General features: G+C 43.7%; 1 protein-coding gene and 1 non-coding gene across 3 annotated transcripts in view; both read left to right on the top strand.

The window, feature by feature from the left end:
* Nucleotides 1–15,637, top strand: part of SLC6A4 (solute carrier family 6 member 4) — a 37,014-nt gene extending 21,377 nt beyond the window's left edge. For both annotated transcript variants that reach the window (XM_039253617.1, XM_039253629.1), the window contains exons 8-14: nucleotides 529–656; nucleotides 1,863–1,975; nucleotides 2,671–2,802; nucleotides 4,116–4,215; nucleotides 5,590–5,690; nucleotides 10,248–10,415; nucleotides 13,538–15,637. In XM_039253617.1, the coding sequence (XP_039109548.1) occupies nucleotides 529–656; nucleotides 1,863–1,975; nucleotides 2,671–2,802; nucleotides 4,116–4,215; nucleotides 5,590–5,690; nucleotides 10,248–10,415; nucleotides 13,538–13,612 (817 nt within the window). In that variant the 3' untranslated portion in view covers nucleotides 13,613–15,637. The remainder of the gene's footprint in view (nucleotides 1–528; nucleotides 657–1,862; nucleotides 1,976–2,670; nucleotides 2,803–4,115; nucleotides 4,216–5,589; nucleotides 5,691–10,247; nucleotides 10,416–13,537) is intronic.
* A 3,479-nt stretch (nucleotides 15,638–19,116) lies between these two features.
* LOC120246796 lies at nucleotides 19,117–19,307 on the top strand. The gene has a single exon (XR_005532149.1). It is a non-coding gene; the product is annotated as a U2 spliceosomal RNA (small nuclear RNA).
* The last annotated feature ends 274 nt before the right edge of the window (nucleotides 19,308–19,581 follow it).

Raw genomic sequence — 19,581 nt, 5'->3', positions numbered from 1 at the left:
CTGCTCACGCTGTCTCTCTCTCTCTCTCTCTCTCCTAGAAATAAATTAAAAAAAAAACATTAAAAAAAAATTAAAAAAAAAACGGTTTTTAACTTAAAAGTGTCAAGATATCTCTGTGACAGTCTCATAACCTCATTTGCACATAATTTCAAAAGTCTGAATCTGAGGGCTTCGCAAATATTAGGTCGGCCAAGGCTCCCGGCTGGCCCCACTCCAACCTGGGCTCTGTTTCTGAGCAATTCTTGTTTGAAATCAAGAGGTCTGTGTTATTCCTGTTCACAGCAGCACCATCTCTTAAAACCAGTCCTGACCTGCTGCTTTACCTTTCTGTGCATGGTGGTAACGGCAGCTTGTGCTCCAAGCCACCTTGCAGTCTGAGAGGCTGGGCCTGCGAGGTGCGGAGGGGACACCGGAATAAGCCTAAGGCCCCAGGGAACTCAGCCTGCTCGTCCTTGCCTTGGCTGGTGACAGATGCTCTTTAGACTCTCAACTTGGTAAACTGAGGCTCACTTGGGTTTTCTGCTCCAGAGACGCCCTGGTGACCAGTGTGGTGAATTGCATGACGAGCTTCGTTTCCGGATTTGTCATCTTCACGGTGCTCGGGTATATGGCAGAGATGAGGAACGAAGAGGTGTCTGAGGTGGCTAAAGATGCAGGTGGGAACGTGGGTTCCATTTATGTCCCTTACTCTTCTCTGAATGGCTTGGCTGCTCTCTGGATCTTTACAAATATCTAACTGTTAAATTATTTCTAAGTGTTCCCTTTAAAAATTTCCAAGGTTTTAGGGAAACTTACTGCCTTCCGTGTGCTCTGCCCTGGTGAGGATGGGGGAGCCCCCCCTGGCACCCAGGGGGGCTTGAAATAGGGCTTGGATGAGGGCTTTTGAATCCAGTGGGTTTGGGCCCAGTGATGGGTGTAAGTCTAGTAAGCAGATGATTCTTGGAATTTCCCCTTGCAGGAAAAGAAAATGTAGATGACACCGTCACTCTGTTGTATTGTGACGTTTTCATGGAAGAGGAGTGACAGATATTGAAAAAGTGGCAATGGGATCTCATGGTTGAAATCCCGGAGCTCTCCTGCCAACGTGCTTCTGTCTTTGGCCTGATGCAGAGCTCTGATCACCGCTGTACCCCAAACTAAGGGACCCCTATCTAGCTCGTGAGAAGTTGAGGACAAGTCCCTCACACTATCACACGGGACTTTAAAATAGCGGGAGGCCTTTATTCCAAAGCTTCTGTGACTCTCCTGAATCAGTTTCGCGTCTCCTACTGTTTTGGAGCTAAAGCCATCAGAGAGAGCTCAATGTAGTGAAATCTTAGAGCTCTCCGTCCCAGCCCTGTAAGAGCTCTGAGCTGTTATATGGTGGACGCTTACTCCTGTGTGCAGTTTTCCTAGACTTAGGGTCTTGGGTTTGTTTCCATTCCCCACATTGGTTGAGAGTTCACACTTTCCAGAATGGCTGCTGCTCCCTGCCTGCCTCCCAGGATGCCAGCATGGGCAAGTGGGATGGTGAGGAGCGTGAGCGAGTGTTTGGTACATGTCCAAGCCTAATTCACACATCAGGTCTTGTGACAAGAATTGTAATTGTTGGGGCGCCTGGGTGGTTTAGTCGGTGAAGCGCCTGACCCTTGATCTCGGATCATGATCTCTCACAGTTTGTGAGTTCGAGCCCCACATTGGGCCCTGCACTGATGGTTCAGAGCCTGCTTGGGATTCTGTCTCTCCTTCTCTCTGCCCCTTCCTCTCTCTCTGTCTCTCTCAAAATAAATAAACATTAAAAAAAAGAATTGTAACTGTTGGTGTGACATCTTTGCAGGGCAGGTCCCAGGGACTACCTCCTCCTCTCTCCTTCTCTATCTCAGGCCCCAGCCTCCTCTTCATCACATATGCAGAAGCCATAGCCAACATGCCCGCGTCCACATTCTTTGCCATCATCTTCTTCCTGATGCTAATCACTCTGGGCCTGGACAGCACTGTGAGTGGACGGAGAGGGAAACCTGACTCTAAGGAGGAGGAAGGGGAGGACAGGAGGAGGGGGAGCATGAGGGAGGGGGAGCTGCACCTATCCCTCCCTCCCATCCTGCCCACCCCAGGCTGCTCCCTCCTGGTGCTCTCTCAGCCCCTGTTCAGTCCTCACTGCTGCTGCTCACGGCCCTCTAGTGTGTTAGAGGATCATAATGGGCTAATGAGGTAAGGTGTCTGCACAGGCCAGGGCTCAGCATATGTGAGCTGTTATTACTGGGCACTGTCCCTTAACCGGATGGCAGTACTTACGGGCGAGAGCGAGGTCACTCTTGAGTCTCAGTGCCCTGCCGCCCCACATTCGGCTCAGCACCTTGTACTTATTAGTGTGGAGTGAGTCCCAGCTTTGAGTTGGCCTCTCTGGTGCGACCAGAGTCTCCCCCAAGAGACGTCACATAAAGAAGTCCTGTCCGGGCACTGTATTTTCTTTCCTTGATGTCATTAAGGTTCGGTTCTAAATGAGAGTGTGAAACCAGGTAATATATTTCCAGTGAAGGCTGGCGTATTGGGGGGGGGGCGGGGGGGGGCGGGATTCTGGTCATGACCAGCTTGGCCGGTCCCTCAGCAACCCTCCCTCCTGCTCACTGTCCTCGAAGGTGACAGACTTGTCCTGAGCTTCCCCTGTGACTGCCTGTGTGTCTCTCTCAGTTTGCAGGCTTGGAGGGGGTGATCACAGCTGTCATAGACGAGTTTCCGCACATCTGGTCCGAGCGCCGGGAGTGGTTTGTGCTTGGCGTGGTCATTACCTGCTTCTTGGGATCCCTGGTCACCCTGACTTTTGTGAGTACCACGGCCCTCAGCTGTGAGCCAGCCTCCTCCGGGCCAGCGGAACAGCACAAGAAGCCGTTCCTTTCCTTCCACTCCACATGGTGCCCTGGCTTTGGGGCCAAAGTAAGAGGGGTTGTCGCTGCTGTTAAAATGTCACCGAGGAGACGAAGGAAAGTTGTTTCTGGCAGCATCTGTTTGTAGAATCTGTGCATGGTATGTGGAGGTCTTAGCATTTTACATTAGACCAATTTAGATTTCAGGCTTGGCAGGGTATCTAGAGAAAAACTAAGATTTGCTCTTCCAGTCTTCAGGGCTGCATTCGTGGGATTATTGCCGTGATGGCCTCATACGCAGAATATCTGAAGGTTGGCATCTCATGTTTGTTGTGCCACCTTGTCTCCTCCAGGGAATTTGCAGTGGTGAGGAAGTCAGACCCTCTCTTGTGGTTGGTTTTGTTTTTTGGTTTTTTTGGTTTTTGTTTTTTTTTGTTTTTGGTAGCTGAGGAACATACTGTAAAATGTAATCAGATAGCACCCGCAGGCATCCTAGGCTTGCGTCCGCCTGACTCAAGGCAGATTTTGAAGATCTGAATCTTCAGGCCATGACCCCAATGTCTCTGGAGTTTGTCAGGGCTGTGGGGCCCTGAGGAGGATCCGAAGTTTGTGAATTAAGATAGAAGGCAAAGCCATGGCCAATGTGTTCAGTGGGTCTGGTGTTGTGAACTCTCCCAGGTTCAGTCTTCAGGGACCAAGATTCTTTTTTTCTTTTCTTTTCTTTCTTTTTTTTTTTTTTTTAGATTTTTTAAAAATTTATTTTACTTATTTTGAGAGAGAGAGAGAGAGAGAATGAGTGCTTGGGGAGAGAATTCCAAGTAAGCTCTGCACTGTCAGAGGCAGTGACCTGGGGCTCAAATTCATAAACCGTGAGATCATGTCCTGAGCCAAAATCAAGAGTTGGTCACTTGCCACCCAGGCTCCCTGAGAGACCAGGATTCTTTAGAGTAGAGTACACAGTAGGTATTCAGGTATTCAATTGAAAGAAGTTGAAAAAAGATCCAGGGACTCTTTCGAGTTTTTCTTAAAACTTAGTGGGAGAAAAAACAAGGAGAGAGTGCTCCACAGGACAGGCAGAGGCGGCTGATGGGGTGAAATCTGGCCCCCACAGCGAGGGCCAGTCCAAGAGGCAGGCTCTAGGATATTCATATTAGGTCCAAGGTGGGAATTTCACAGAATTAGCCTAAGTGAAGAAGTTGCTTTTGGCCTTTTTCATAAAGAGAAGGTAGTGCCTCAGAGAGCCTGTACTCAGGGTCATGATGTCGTTTGCAGGGAGGGGCGTACGTGGTGAAGCTGCTGGAGGAATATGCCACAGGCCCAGCCGTGCTCACTGTTGTACTGATAGAAGCAGTTGCCGTGTACTGGTTTTACGGTAAGATCTTCCTTCCACCAGTCACGATCGACACCAGCCTGTAGCCTCCAGAGTAGAGAAGGGCTGATGTCACTGAAGAAGATCAGGGTACCTGCCAGTGGGTCGGTAAAATGACCTCAGCGGAGTGCCTTCTTCAGAAACAGGTCACCATTTCCTCCATGCTCTGTGCCACAGATGCCCCTTACTCTTGGGAAGATGGTTTATTTGTTTCCCCTTCTGAGTCTAAATGTTCACCCAGTGGAGACAGGCTGAAGCAGTTCCATACAGCTGGTCCTCAGTGGATGCTTCAAATACTGACCATCTCTAGGAATTGAAAAATGAACTAATGCATGGCGAGTGCATTTGCAGAGCGTACAATATCCCACTGTTTTATAGAGTGGCCCCCAGTTTAAATTTTGCAAGCAAGGACTCCCTGCAAACCCCAAGATAGAGTTCAGGAGATTATCTTCCAGGGAAGAGGCAAGAATGTTCCTGTTTGGATTATCTGCCTTGGTGAAACCCCCAATTCACCCCCTCTGATCCTGGGACTGATTCTGATAAGGGTGAAACTAGCAAGAGCACAGAGAGTGAGCTAACACGGGTCCCAAGAATCCATGGGTGGGGTGGGGATGACCCAGATTCAGAGCTACCGCTCTTCCTGTTTAAAATCAAGAAATGATGATTTTATTCTGAAAATGTCACGGTGTTTTTTCCCCTAATTTCTATGGTAACAAAACAGCTTTGGCATGTTTGTTGTTATGCATAATATGAAGAAGGGGGGCCCCAAATTTTGAGTCGCACATGAGCCCAATTTTTAAAACAGAAGTCCTCCCTGCCTCCTCAGTGATTCTGAGTATGTGACTCGCGGGACGCCTGCCCCAGGTATTGCTGGGTCTCTCAGGGAAGCAGTTGCCTTGCCCCTCTCGATGTCTCACAGTACTCGCCGTCACACACCTTTTATGGAAGAACCTTGATCTTGATCTGGCATAGGAGATGGGCAATACGTGGTTAAAATTTTCTCTTGGAAGTTTCCAGCAAAGGGTTGAAGTCAGCCTCTGTCAAGTGGGTTCACGATTCCTAGAAAATTCTTTTCTCCAATGACAAAGTAAATATATGCTGAGATCTTGGAAAAGCAGTGTGGGCACCAAGCGGGGGGCGGTTAGGCCCCTCCCCAAAAGTCCGGCTGTGCTCCCACTCCTACTCCGTGTGGAAAGAACGGTGCTTGCTGTCCAGTCCAGTTTTGTGACAAGTCTGCTGTCCCACTTTCAGACCAGATGGGCGCCCCTGAGCTCCTGCTGTGGAGGAATAGAGAGCTGCTAGTGTCTCTGAGAATCAAGGGACAGGACAGCCCCTGGCCTCCCTGAGTCAATCTCTTTCTCTTTCGGGTGACTTTAGGCATCACTCAGTTCTGCAGTGATGTGAAGGAGATGCTTGGCTTCAGCCCCGGATGGTTTTGGAAGATCTGCTGGGTGGCCATCAGCCCTCTCTTTCTCCTGGTGAGTTGTCATTTCCCTTTCCTAACGGCCCTAAAGAAAGATTGACTCAAACACTTATAAAAAGTAAGTTTTATTGGCGCGTAACAGATACAGGGAAAAGTGTGCTGATCTTTAGTGTGTATCTCATTGAAATTTTGCAAATGGAGCACACTTCTGTAGCCAAAACCGTGCTAAGAAAACAAAAACGTGACCAGTACTCCTGAAGCCCCTCTGGAGCCCCCTCTCAGTCACTGTGCTCCCCAGGCTTACCGCCCTTCTGACTTCTAACACCGTAGAAAAGTCTGGGCTTCGTTCCCTGCTGCATGTGTTGTATCATTCCCCAGCTCAATGATCATGATCAATAACATGTATTGACCATTAAGTGCCAGGCCAGACCTTGTGCTGAACTTACACCCATTGCTCCATTAATCCTTCCACAATTCTGTGAAGTAGTAATAGTTCTAATACCCCGTTTTACATTTAAGAAAATTGAAGCCTTAAAGAGTCCCAGGTCACGTGACAAGTAAGACCCATTCAAGACCTGGGAAGGATTTCCTGAGCTGCTCTTGAAGGCCCTGGGAGGGGGCCTTGTAATTTTGTTTTCATTTCTTTTTTTTTTTTTAATTGTTTTTTTTAATGTTTTATTTATTTCTAGGAGAGAGAGAGAGAGAGAGAGAGACAGCGTGAGCAGGGGAGGGTCAGAGAGAGAGGGAGTCACAGACTGAAACAGGCTCCAGGCTCTGAGCTGGCATTCAGCTCAGAGCCCGACGCGGGGCTCTAACCCACGAACCGCGAGATCATGACCTAAGCGAAAGTCGGACGCTTAACCGACTAAGCCACCCAGGCGCCCCTCTTTTTCTTTTTTTAATGTTTATTTATTTTTGAGGGAAAGAGAGAGACACACACAGAATGCGAGTGGGGGAAGGACACAGAGAGAGGGAGACACGGAACCCAGAGCAGGCTCCAGGCCCTGAGCCATCAGCACAGAGCCTGATGTAGGGCTCAAACTCATGAACCTTGAGATCATGACCCAAGCCGAAGTCAGCCGCTTAAACGACCGAGCCACCCAGGTGCACCTAAAATTCATTTTCTTAAAGATGCCCCCTGCAAAAGTCCTCAAACATGGACCTGAGTCAGAAGTGGAATCCATTTATTGCAAAGGACCTGGGTGAGAACACTCAGTTCCAAGGGTTACTTACTTGCCAGGATGCATTCAGCGCTCACTCTTTCCTTAGAGCACGTGCCGCTGCTTTCCTCGTGGCATCCCCCTGAAGGAGATAACTTGCACAAAAGCGGATAAACGCCCTGCTCACATCCCCAGTGAGCGCTGAGGTAGTGTGGGGTAAAGTGACTCTGTGCACGTCAGCACAAATCACTCTCCAGTTCTTTCATTCATCTGTGACTTTATTTCGGAAGGAATGTTTTAATCTTTTAGAGCCCAAAGTTTATTGGACTGGTCCTTCCATCCGGCTCCCCCGCTTGGTAGGAGTGTCTGGGCCAAACATTTTTCCTCAGGGACATCTCTGCCTTTAGCATAGCTGTTACTTTCCGTCTTTAAAAAACAAAAACAAAACGAAAAACCATTTTGTATTCTGTTTTGACTTTCTCTGGGCAGCCCTTTGTGTGGTATCTTATACCCACACGTCTGGACAATAACATATAAGATGAATGGTATGTTCAATTCTTGCCTCTGCGGTGCTGCCTGTGTCTGTCTCTACCCCAGAATCCCTTCTTGACTTCCATTCCATTCCTTGGTTCTGGAGTTTTCCAGAACCAAAGCCAGCTGTTGTCCTGGGCAACAGATAATTCTCAGGGCCCAGTGGCTCTGGTGTGTTCCCCTAGATCTTGGCCTGGTAGTTTATTATTACCTTATCAGCTCAGTGGTGCTTTTCGGTAGATTAAAAAAAACAAAATATATATACACACACACACACACACACATATATATATGCGTATATATGTGTATATATATGTTTTTTTCCGCTATTTTCAGTGAGAGAGTTGGCACGAACCACCTAGCCTGCCATTACTAAAAGCAGAAGTTCCGACAAATGGATTATTAATTCATATTATTACCAGGGCTTTTAGATAATCTACTTAAATCCTTTCATTTGTTTTTCAAAGGAATTATTTCCTTGAGGGAAGAAACCATGTCTGTTTGTTTGTTTCCTTTAGTATTCCCCACACAGTGAGGATGATGTCCAGAGCTGCGACCTGGGAGAGGCAAGTGAGGCACTCACCACAGGCATAAAACTTAGGGTGGGGGGGCTGCCGAAAAACTCAGTAATCAGGGTAAAGACCATTTTAATATAATATATTCTAGAAACCAAAATTAATGCAAAAATGTCCCCAGTCCAGGCACCTGGGTGACTCTGTCAGTTAAGTATCTGACTTTTGTTCAGGCTATGACCTCACGGTTCAGGAGTTCAAGCCCCGCTTCGGGCTGTGTGCTGACAGCTCAGAATCTGGGAGATTCTCGTGCTCTGTTAAAAAAAAAAAAAAGTCCCCAATCAACAGATTTCATTTTATTTTATTTTATTTTATTTTTTTAAATGTTTTTATTTATTTCTAGGAGAGAGCAAGAGAGAGCGTGAGCAGGGAAGGGTCAGAGAGAGAGGGAGTCACAGACTCTGAAACAGGCTCCAGGCTCTGAGCTGGCAGTCCGCACAGAGCCCGACGCGGGGCTCGAACCCACGAACCGCGAGTACATGACCTAAGCGAAAGTCGGACGCTTAACCGACTAAGCCACCCAGGCGCCCCAACAGATTTCATTTTAAACAAACACAAGATCTGACCCTGTGCTTGCATGTCTCACCTCACCCGACTCACCCTAATGTGGTCCTGTCAGATCGTGTCTTTTTAAAATATGCACCATCATATTATTTCTTGATTACTAAAATTTACTGAAATGTTGTGCCCAAGGTGAGTGCCTCACAGGTTCCACCCTAGCCCTGGCTCCGGGTTCTCAGCATTTTAATTTCTGTCGACTGACAGACAGGGCGAGACTCGGTGTACAGTCAATGAGCTGCTGTACCCAGCAAAAGCCGTGCTCAGACCCGTGTTCAGGCACATCCCTCATAACCCCCATGATGTTTGCTTTACTCACTTCCTCTAAAGGCAAGTGCTCCAGTGCCCAGTTAAGAGGAGGCAAATCTGTCTTCCACTTCTGGGTTTACTTAGCAGATCCCTTGCCCTGGGCTTTTAAAGGATGCTTTCAGTAAACAATGAGTAGCTTATTAAAAATATCCTTTCTCACCGAGGCCAAGTTACGAAAAGAGAAAATATTGTTTACGAGCAAGGGGAGGCAGGGCCGTGCAGAGGCGTGTCTGGGGCAACACTTACGGCCCCGAGAGCTTGAGGCGCCTCTGAACTGTGCTGGATTTCACACACCTGACATCGAGATGACACCAGCGTTCCTCGCTGTGTCCAGTCCGTCTTCCCATGTTCCCAAACTAGCTGCCTTAGTAGCTGAGTCCGGGGGTGAGGAGAGTAAGTCCAGAGAGAGTTTGCAACTGGCCAGGCTCCTGTTCTGAAAGCTTCCTCCTGGACTTAGGACAACACTGTTGGAAAGATGGATGTGTGTTTAACAACTTCCCATTTTATTACCTGCAGACAAAGAAAAAAAAGATATAAATAGATGTTTAACCACACAAATAATTTACATAACTGTCTTCTTTATGACTATGAAGTAATAAAATAAAATTAAATCAAGAGCAATAGCGATTTCAGCCTCGTGGTTACTAGGCAAAAACCTGGTATTTATGCTCTCTCTGGAAACCAAACTGAAATAAGAAAACTTATAAAAGGAGTGTGGGGAGCACACGGTAGAATTTTTCTTGAGAGAAACTTTCACGGCATTTTCAAGTAAAAAATACAGTAAGCTGCTTTTTCCTTCCATTATTCCTTTCGTGACAAGGGCCTGGGGCAGGTGGGCACTCACTGTTGAGAGGCCTCAAGCCATCCTTGTTGAAACCCCAGGCTGAGGTGCTCAGTGCCGAAAGCAGAGCTCAAGAAAAGGGAAAAGAAGGAACACGCACCCAGGAGCCTGAGTCCTCTCCAGGTCTTGAGAACCTTAGTATCTCTCTGGCACAGAGGTAACTTCCTTCTGACCAAAAATAATCATAGATGAGAAATGCAGGAGGAAAAGAAGAGAAAGCAGAGAAGTATGAGGCCGTAGGATGGAAGGAGTCGTGGAGAGGTCATCCAGTTTAGTCTTCCACTGTCTGGAAAGACTGGCCCCAGACCACTCTTAATAGATGCCCGTCTCTTCCCCTTTGCCCTGAAGGGGTCGCTATAACTCTCCATAAACAACTTTCTGAATCTTGGTGTCCCTGCTTTAAGGGTTGAGGTGAGGGGTGGAGAGGAAAATCAATATAAGCACCTGGTGGTTTTACTGTTGCCGCTTAGGCACACAAATTCGTGAATCCCATGTGTCAGAGTTCAACTAGGATAGATCACCCTTGGGGAGTCTCCCGAAAAGATCTCAGCTTTAGCCTTTGGTGTTCATGGTATCAGAACTGTCCCTATCCGCACGGATGTTGTTAAGATTTTGAATGTTTCTTGGTATTTCCGTTTTAGTTCATCATTTGCAGTTTTTTGATGAGCCCACCAGAGCTACGACTTTTCCAATATAACTATCCTCAGTGGAGTATCATCCTGGGTTACTGCATAGGAACCTCATCTTTCATCTGCATCCCCACATATATAACGTATCGGCTGATCATCACTCCAGGGACGTTTAAAGAGGTAGGTGCTAGTGTGTGTGTTCAGGCTAGTAATTGTTTTGGGAGGAAAGGGTCTTCTCGTTATGCTCTGTTCAAAGGAGATGTGTCCACCACGTGAAGTTCACCTATACCATGGTGTAGACCTATGATGGCTGCCTTTGTCACCATCAAAGCTTCCCCGTAAGCCTCAGATACAGTGGTTATTCGCATGCACCCCAGCACCCAGCTTGAGGTGTGTATAGCATTCTCAATGCATCAGACGCCTACACTGCCTTTTGCTTGCCATTGGACATGGACATCAGATCTGTCATGTCTGAAGCAATACGTGAATTTTGACTTAAGTGGAGATGATGGTGAAAAATGCCTGTGGCCATTTTTCTAACAGCAGTGTGACAAGTGTTATCTTGAAAATCATCACTAAATAAGGATGTAGTAGTTTTAGCTTAAGGCATTGGAGTAAACAAAAAGTTACAATTTTTTTTCATTATTTCGTTACAGTAATGAATAATGTGCTCTAAAGTTTTAGGGGCACCTTGGAGGCTCAGTTGGTAGAGCATCTGACTCTTGATCTCGGGGTTGTGACTTGATCTCAGGGTTGTGAGTTCAAACCCCACCTTGGGGTGGAGCCTACTTTAAAGAAAAAAGAATGTGCAATAAAATTAATTTTAATAATAGAACCTTCAAATTTGCATAAGATTATATATTTTTCAAAGAATCTCCATGTATATTATCTCAAAATACCTTGTGAGCTTCTTTGTGAATACCAGAGTTGATGGTCCATAACATTCTACCTATGAGGGAGGGAGGCCTCATATGAAATTTTGGTTTAGTTAAAAAAAAAAAAGACTAAGAGAAAGGTAAATTTCTTAACTCTTTTGGGCCCTAGCCAGATCAAAGGTTGGACTTTTATATGGAATGTCTACCACTTGTTCACCTGGATTAGGTCGTCGTTGTAAAAACCTCTAGTAAACTACACAAAGATCCTGGGAAGATGTTCCCTAATAAGTAAGCATTCATGAAGGCATCAATAGTGACCTGTTTTCTTAGATTATCACCTCGCAAAAGGCCAGGGCCTGGCAAATTTTGAGAACAGTGGTAGTGTGACAAGTGGAATGCTCCCAAAGTACGGCAAGAAGTGGGCCTGGCATTTTGGGATATCAGCAACCAGAAGGGCAGCAGAATGGGTGGCTAGGGACTAGAATATAAACGCCAGAATTCTACTTTACAATGTTGTTCATTCCACTATTCAACAAAACACCTCAGTATACACCATACACCTTCTCTCCCTGCACAATGTAGCTCCACTTAAGAGTAGTTAGAATTGTTGGGGTGCCTGGGTGGCTCAGTTGGTTATATAACAGAGTCGATCTCAGCTCAGGTCATGATTCCACTGTCCTGAGATGGAGTCCCTTGCTCCCCCCCGCCCCCCCGTCGGGCTCCATGTGGAGCCTGCTTGACATTGTCTCTCTCTCTTCCTCTGCCCCTCACCTGCTTGTGTGCATTCTCTCTAAATAAATAAATAAATAAATAAATAAGAAAAGAGATTGAAGGACTGAAACTAATGTAACGTTGTGTATCAACTATACTCAAAAGAAAAAAAAAAATCAAAGGGGATTACATACGTTTTCAATCCAAAATATAAAAGACAAGAAGCAGAACTTCACCTAAAATCCGTAAATCAAAAAATGCTTTTGGATCCAATTTTGGTCATCAAAAATTTTACTACGCAACTTAATAAAGATTTTTCTAAACCTCTGAAGTGGTGCTGTTTTTCCTTCTTCACATCCCTGAGCTGCTTCATGTCACCCTGATGCTAAGTTTTACAAGGTGGGCTGTATATTTCACACCCAAGCCCAACCATATTTCAGATCTGTCTTAAAGCTTCTGTGTACTTCAGCTGTTTCTAGGCTAAAAATTCTCAACCTTTTCCCTGTAGTGAGTACTATGTCAACATGAGCTTGCTTTACGAGTAATGATTTAAATGGTCACATCTTTTTCAACTTAATTATGATAATTTGTACCCTTATATGAATAACCCATACTCCTTCACAGGTAGATTCATTAAATCAGTAACGTCCCAGCCATCACAGTGGCTGCTGGCACTGTGCACCATGCCTTGGGTGTATATGTGAGGTACAAGGAGCCTGGCTGAGGGGAGGGGGCCAGAGGCCAGCACTCACTCTGCTCCCCAAGCCTTGTGAGGCCACAGCAGGCCTCCTCTGTCCAGAGAAAACGATGCCCTTACCCAGCCAGGTCACCAAAAGCATGATAGAGGTGGGACGCTGGGTAGCTCAGTTGGTTAAGCATCCGACTTTGGCTCGGGTCACGATCTCATGGTTTGTGATTTCAAGCCCCGTTTCGGGCTCTGTGCTGACAGCTCAGAGCCTGGAGCCTGCTTCAGGATCTGTGTCTTCCTCTCTCTCTGCCCCTCCCATGCTCGTGCTCTGTCTTTCTCTGTCTCTCAATAATAGATAAACACGAAAGAAAAATTTTTAAAAAGAGTAAAAAAAAGCATGTTATAGGCCAGTGGAGGTTTTCCCATTTTCTCCCATTAGTGTTACAGTGATATTCTTAATTAGTTTACAGATGGTTATAGTTCCTGAATATATCAATTTTTTTAGTTTTATTTATTTATTTGTGTGATCTCTATACCCAATGTGGGCCTCAAGCTTATGACCCCAAGACCAAGAGTTGCTTTTCTAACTGAGCCAGCCAGGTGTTCCCTGAATATATCATTTTTATCTATATATGAGAAAAAATAAATTGGGAATTCCTTTAAAAAATTTTTTTTAATGTATGTTTATTTTGAAGAGAGAGAGCAAGTGGGGGAGGGGCAGAGGGAAAGGGTGAGACAGAATCCCAAGCAGGCCCCACCTCGTCACCACAGAGCCCGATGTGGGGCTTCAACTCATGAACCATGACATCACGACCTGAGCTGATATCAAGAGATATCAAGACACTTAACCAACTGAGCCGCCCAGGTGCCCTGGGAATTCCTTTCTTAAGGAAAGTCATTGAGACTACTCCAACTTAACTATTAAATGCCATTAACATGCTGTTTAAGTGTTTTAATATTAATGTTGAAATATTTTTGCAATACTGTTAAATTATAAGAATATTTATAACATATTTTCTTCTCAACAGCGTATTATTAAAGGTATCACTCCCGAAACACCAACAGAAATTCCCTATGGGGACATCCACTTGAATGCCATATAAAATACTTCAATGAGAGGAAAATGGCTTCCCAACAACCTCTCCTCTGGTTCTGACAAGTCCTGCCTCGCCTTCTCCCCTCTGAGTGAATGAGTTTCCAGCTAAGCCTGACAATGGAAGGGCCTTCTTCACGGAGGACAGTCCCAAAGACTATGGTGCCCAGACTCTTATGGCCTCCAACTACTTCTTTCTGTGAAATCTCCTGGACATATTATCTTGTTAGCTCTGTGACGCAGCTGACCTGGACAATTTTGGATGTGCGAGGGTGTGTATGGAGGTGATGAAAACCACCATCTAATCAGTTAGGATTAGGTTTAGAATTAAGTTTGTAAAAGTCTCATGTATCATTTCTTGTTATCATTGGTATCTGCCATGCATTTGCTTCTCAAGGTTTCACTGTTCATGAATACCTAAACCACGTAGGAGAAAACAGGGATGCTGTTTTGCTAGCCATATATTTTCTGAGTAGCATAGAATTCCATAACTGGAATCTACTAGAACCCTTCAACCTGTGTGCTGCTGTGGAGTCAGAGGAGGAGAGAAAGATGTAGAAACTAAACTGAAAAATAATGTATACATGTGAGCATGTGTGTCTGTGTATACTGTTGTTTCAGTGTATCCTTATCTCTATTCCAATCCTTTGGGCCCATTACAAGCTATATGAATTTCCTCTAAATTTTCTTACATTAACAAATTCCACCTACTCAAATGTGTATGTATGTTATTATAAGGGTATAACTGCTGCAACATGTTATGTCACCTTTTCCAACGACACTACTTTAGCCCACACACCTTCCTTTATGGGTCAGCGTTCAGCGTTTGCTCTACTTCATTGCCATCTTCCTGTCTCTGCCAGCTAAACAATCAGGATAATGTTCCACAGGCAAATCTGGCCTATTTCATCAGTGACTGTGGCTTGGCCGTGAACTACTTTGAAGTTGGATACCGACAAATGCATCTTCAGTGCTCAGTTAACTATCTGGTTTAAGCTCTGTTTCAGATGACTGTGTTACTTTGCTCTGTGAAGAGGATAAATCCAGTTCTTGCTTATAGGATATATAGGTCTGGCATCCTGACTGTAACCAAGGTCATCCTCAGTCCAGACGTAATTGGAGACTTTGGGTTAGCCTTAAATGGAACTCCCCAGACCTACCTGGTTGACAATCAGGACTGTGAGCCCTCCGGATAATTTCCAAGACTGAGCCTAAACTAAGTAAGGCTAATTGAAAAAGGGTCAGTTAAATGAATAACTTTTCATTTCACATAAAGCCTTTAAACAGATCAAGTAAATCTGACCTTCATTGGCATTATGCCTCTCAGATGCGCAAGTAAAGAAGCAAATTCACCTTGTTGTGTAAGACTTCCTCATCAAAGTCTTCAAGGGACTAAAGCCGAGTCAATGATAAAAGGACTCACTCATCTAGCCCCATATCACTTCAGTCCTCTGTATACATCTAATTTAATTCTAACCTTATAGAAAGAAGACCCATATAGCAGAGGCCTGGTTTTATCCAATTATAGATCGTCCTCTCTTGGCTTCCTTTCCCCAACAATCTCTGCCCCAGCCATTTCCCTGTGTCCCCACTACTTCTTCTATTTCTGATTCTTTGCTTCTCTCAGCAGGATATTTTCCTTAGAGATGTGAGCTGCTGAGAAGTTTCCCGAGATGTTAGAGGAAAAGAGAAGAGGAATTAAAAGATGCCCCTCACTGACCTGCCTTCATTATCTTCACTCTTTCCTTCCTTCATGCTACCTTATTTCTCTTTGCTTTCTAGCAAGCTGAAAGGAGACGGATTGTATAAGTGGCACCGTATTCAGTGGTAAATAGCTTTGCAAATTCTAGGAACTACTTTATGAAGATATTTGGATATGGATTCTTTCCTTCCCCCACACACTTATGCATGCTCCAAAGATATTATTTTTTAAAAAGCACTTTTTTAAACAGAATTAGAGTTTGGCCAAGCCAGGTATCGAGGGAATTATATAGGTGTTTTGAAATGTTGTCAGACTTCACTGGACTTAACAAAAAAAAAACAGAAACAAAAACTAAATCTCTGTTCTGCACAGTTTCCATTTCCTTGATCCCTAGTTATCAGTACTACTCTGGATTTTTTTAAAGGAAAACCTAGAAGTAGGGAGATGGACTTTAAAATAATCTTTTAAAGAACCTTTTACATTTAATGTAGTATTTACATAAAAGTAAAAAATAAAAATGGGATTGAATTGTAAAGTTAAGTACTGAAGTTTTTTGTTTTTTGGGTTTTTTTTTTTTTTGCTGTGATTTTGTTAGTAAGAAATACCTAAGAAATTGGCAAGACACAAGACAAAGGCATGGAGGCAATTAAACTGATTAAGGTTGTTTCCTATGTTAATAAGCTATGAAGCCAAAGAATTCATCCCCCCTTCCAGAAAACTGACAACCCATTGGAAATTTGTTCCATTTGTTGTGTAGAATGCATGTCATTTGTAACGTAAATTCATTGCCCTGGCTGCCCTATCTGGAGATGGATGCAAGACCCTGACAAGCAGAAAGTTGATATAATAGCTCCAAAGTCAAATCATGAAAATCGAATCAAATAATGAAATCTCAAAATAAGGCAAAAAAAGATCTTTGGTGAGATGAGTCACTCCTCACCATCCTTTTTACTAAGCTTGTTAATTTGATGATACTAATTTCAAAATGTAAGCTTAAATATGAATTTCCATTTAACTCATCTACCCCATCCCCAAGCCTTAACAGGGAAATTATTCTCCTAGAATTAGAATCATAGTCTCTCTGATATGTAGGAAAGAGCGACCTGATATGTTCTACTTGGTGTGTAGCTGATTTGGGGTTCACTGTCAAAGCAAAACTTAAAACTATGGAATGCAATGGCTTAACTGTGATGTTCTGACACATATCTTAGTGCTTAGCTACAGAATCATACAATTGAAGTCTGGTTCCTTTCTTAGCAAGTCTCTTTACTCATAAATCAACAACTGGTGCTTAAGACACCAGAATTGTTCAGAATGGTTGTCTTCATTAAACACAGCAGTAACCAGAGGACATTTTCCATCATCCCTTTTTTTCTTCTCTCTCTGTCTCTTTTTTTTTTTTTTTTTTTGGTCAGAGAAAGGTGGGGAAGAGAAGCAGTAGTTTCCCCAGAGAGACTGTTGCAACCTGTTATCCCATAAGTAATGCAATAAAAGCAAAATAGTCCCATGCTAAGTGGGAAGAGATACATAGTTTAAAATCATCATGGAACTCACACAAGGTGAGGAGCACCTGGGAGACTCCGTCAGCTAAACGTCTGACTTTAGCTCAGGTCAGGATCTCACGGTTCTTGAGTTTAAGCCCTGCATGGGGCTCCCTGCTGTCAGCGCAGAGCCCACTTCAGATCCTTGGTCTCCCTCTCTCTCTGCCTCTCTCCTGCACGTGTGCATGCTCTCTTTAATAATAAATATTAAAAAAAAATAAAACACAAGGTGACTTACACAAAAGGCTCTTAACTGAAAAGTTTAGCTTATAAAGTGCTTATTTGAGAAGGATGTTAGTGAATGAAATTTATAAATTCAAATGTGGGAAAAGAAACATTACAACAGAGAGTATCCCTAAACTGTAGAAAGCTGTTCTGTTTTACTTGAAACATTCTAGTTTTTGACTTTTTTTTCCACTGTCATAGTAAGTAAATGATCTTTATTAAAATTGGTCATAATTAGTTCCATGGATGGACTATTTCAAATCTCTTAACTTTTTCTTTACTTACTTTCCCCGCATTGCTTAACTTTCTCTAAATATTATAAGGTTCAGATAACCCACATTACCGGCAGAGCAAATCTGGTGATCTAGCTCATTTCTGTGCTCTTCTTGGGCTCTGGAAACTTCTTTTTTTTATTAAAAATGTTTAAATGTTTTATTTATTCTTGAGAGACAGAATGTGAGTGGGGGAGGGGCAGAGAGAGAGGGAGAGACAGAGATTCCAAAGCAGGCTCCTGGCTCTGAGCTGTCAGCATAGAGCCCAATGCAGGGCTTGAACTCACAAACTGTGAGATCATGACCTGAGCTGAAGTTGGAGGTTTAACTGACTGAGCCACCCAGGTGCCCTGGGTTCTGGATATTTCTAAATGAAGGTGAGGTTATTTCTTCTGCTAGAATGAAACAATACTCCTCTCAATTGTTTTAGTGAGCATTTACCACAATGGGAAAGATAAACATTTTAGGATGGAATCTCAAATGTGTCTCTCCTTCTTATTCATATTAACTGGGATCTATCTGGTATTATTTCTAAATTAGGTGTTTCAAAACAACTCACCTTTCCAAGAGTTAAAAAAAAAATAATTCACAATATATTTCAGTTGGAACTTCAGATGGTATTTCTCTTACCAACTCATCGCAATATCTATGCCAAATTCCTCTAACACCAGTGCAAGTTTGTCTTTAGTGGTCTTTTTCTTTTTTTTGTCTTGAAGCTATCAAAATAGATTGTCTTGACTGGGCAACTCCAATCTGGAAACTCTGCATTGCTGGAACATCTCATCAGAAAAAAGTTTTAATGTCTGCTAAATCTTATCGCTTATGGGAAAGAATAGATTATAACAGTCCTTCAATTCTAAAATTGAAGACCCCAATTATAGTAGATAATTTATTTCTAAGAGTTTGTAAACAGTGACAGTCCAAACAAATACTTGGGGAGGAAAAGTTATCCCACCTTTATGCTAAAAAGCTAAAAAACTATGAACAAATAACAGCATTTCTATTTTTTTCTTTTGTAAAAAAATGTCATTTTGGGGGTGCCTGTCTGGCTCTGTCAGTAGAGCATGAGACTCCTGATCTCAGAGTTGTGAGTACGACTCCCACGTTGTGTGCAGAGATTTTTAAAAATAAAGTCTTGTTTTAAATGTTTTTTATTTTTTTATTTAAAAAATATTTTTTAAATGTTTTTATTTATTTATGAGAGAGAGAGAGAGTGTGAGCAGGGGAGGGTCAGAGAGAGAGGGAGACACAGAATCTGAAACAGGCTCCAGACGCTGAGCTAGGTGTCAGCACAGAGCCTGACGTGGGACTCAGACCCACGAACTGTGAGACTGTGACCTGAGCCGAAGTTGGATGCTTAACCAACTGAGCCACCCAGGCGTCCCTATTTTTATTTTTTTTAGAGAGAGAGGGACAGAGAGACTGCATGTGGGGTGAGGGGCAGAGAGGAAGACAGAGGATCCAAAGTGGGTCCTGTGCTGACAGCAGAGAGCCTGATGTAGGGGCTCAAACTCACAAACCATGAAATCATGATCTGAGCCGAAGCTGGATGCTTAGCTGACTGAGCCATCCAGGCACCCCAAGAATAAAATCTTGAAAAAAAAAAAAAAAAGGTATTTTAAAAAGAAAGATTATTCTTATTCAAACTCTAACCTATAGGTGCACCTTATCTTAAGAAAACTTGATATGTGAAAAATGCATATTTTAAAAGATAAAATTAGGGATGTAAGAATTTATAGTTATTTCTCCAATATAATTTAAATATGATTTGATTATTGCTTCTTGGCCTTTTGGCTAAGATCAAGTGTAAAATATGATTTGATTTACAAACAAGTTGTCAGGATACTTTGTGTGTTGGGCATATCAGTAAGGTGTTTCAAGGGGCGCCTGGGTGGCTCAGTTGGTTAAGTGTCCAACTTTGGCTCAGGTCATGATCTCACAGTTCATGGGTTCGAGCCCCACATCGGGCTCTGCGCTGATGGCTAGTTCAAAGCCTGGAAACTGCTTCAGATTCTGTGTCTCCTTCTCTTTCTGATCCTCCCCTGCTCACACTGTCTCTCTTTCTCTCTCTCTCAGAAATAAATAAAACATTAAAAAAAAAGGTAAGGTGTTTCGAATTCTAGAATATGATCAACTGAGTTATATACAAATGGTATTTCTTTCCCCTCATCTTTACTTTCATCTCCCACATTACCTACAGCTAAAATTAAGCAAATTTTGGAGCACGTGGGTGGCTCAG

Source organism: Hyaena hyaena, unplaced genomic scaffold (assembly GCF_003009895.1).
Source record: "Hyaena hyaena isolate Hyena2069 unplaced genomic scaffold, ASM300989v1 scaffold_10, whole genome shotgun sequence".
In the NCBI taxonomy this organism is placed as follows: Eukaryota; Metazoa; Chordata; class Mammalia; order Carnivora; family Hyaenidae; genus Hyaena; species Hyaena hyaena.
This window is presented reverse-complemented; position numbering and strand designations above follow the sequence as displayed.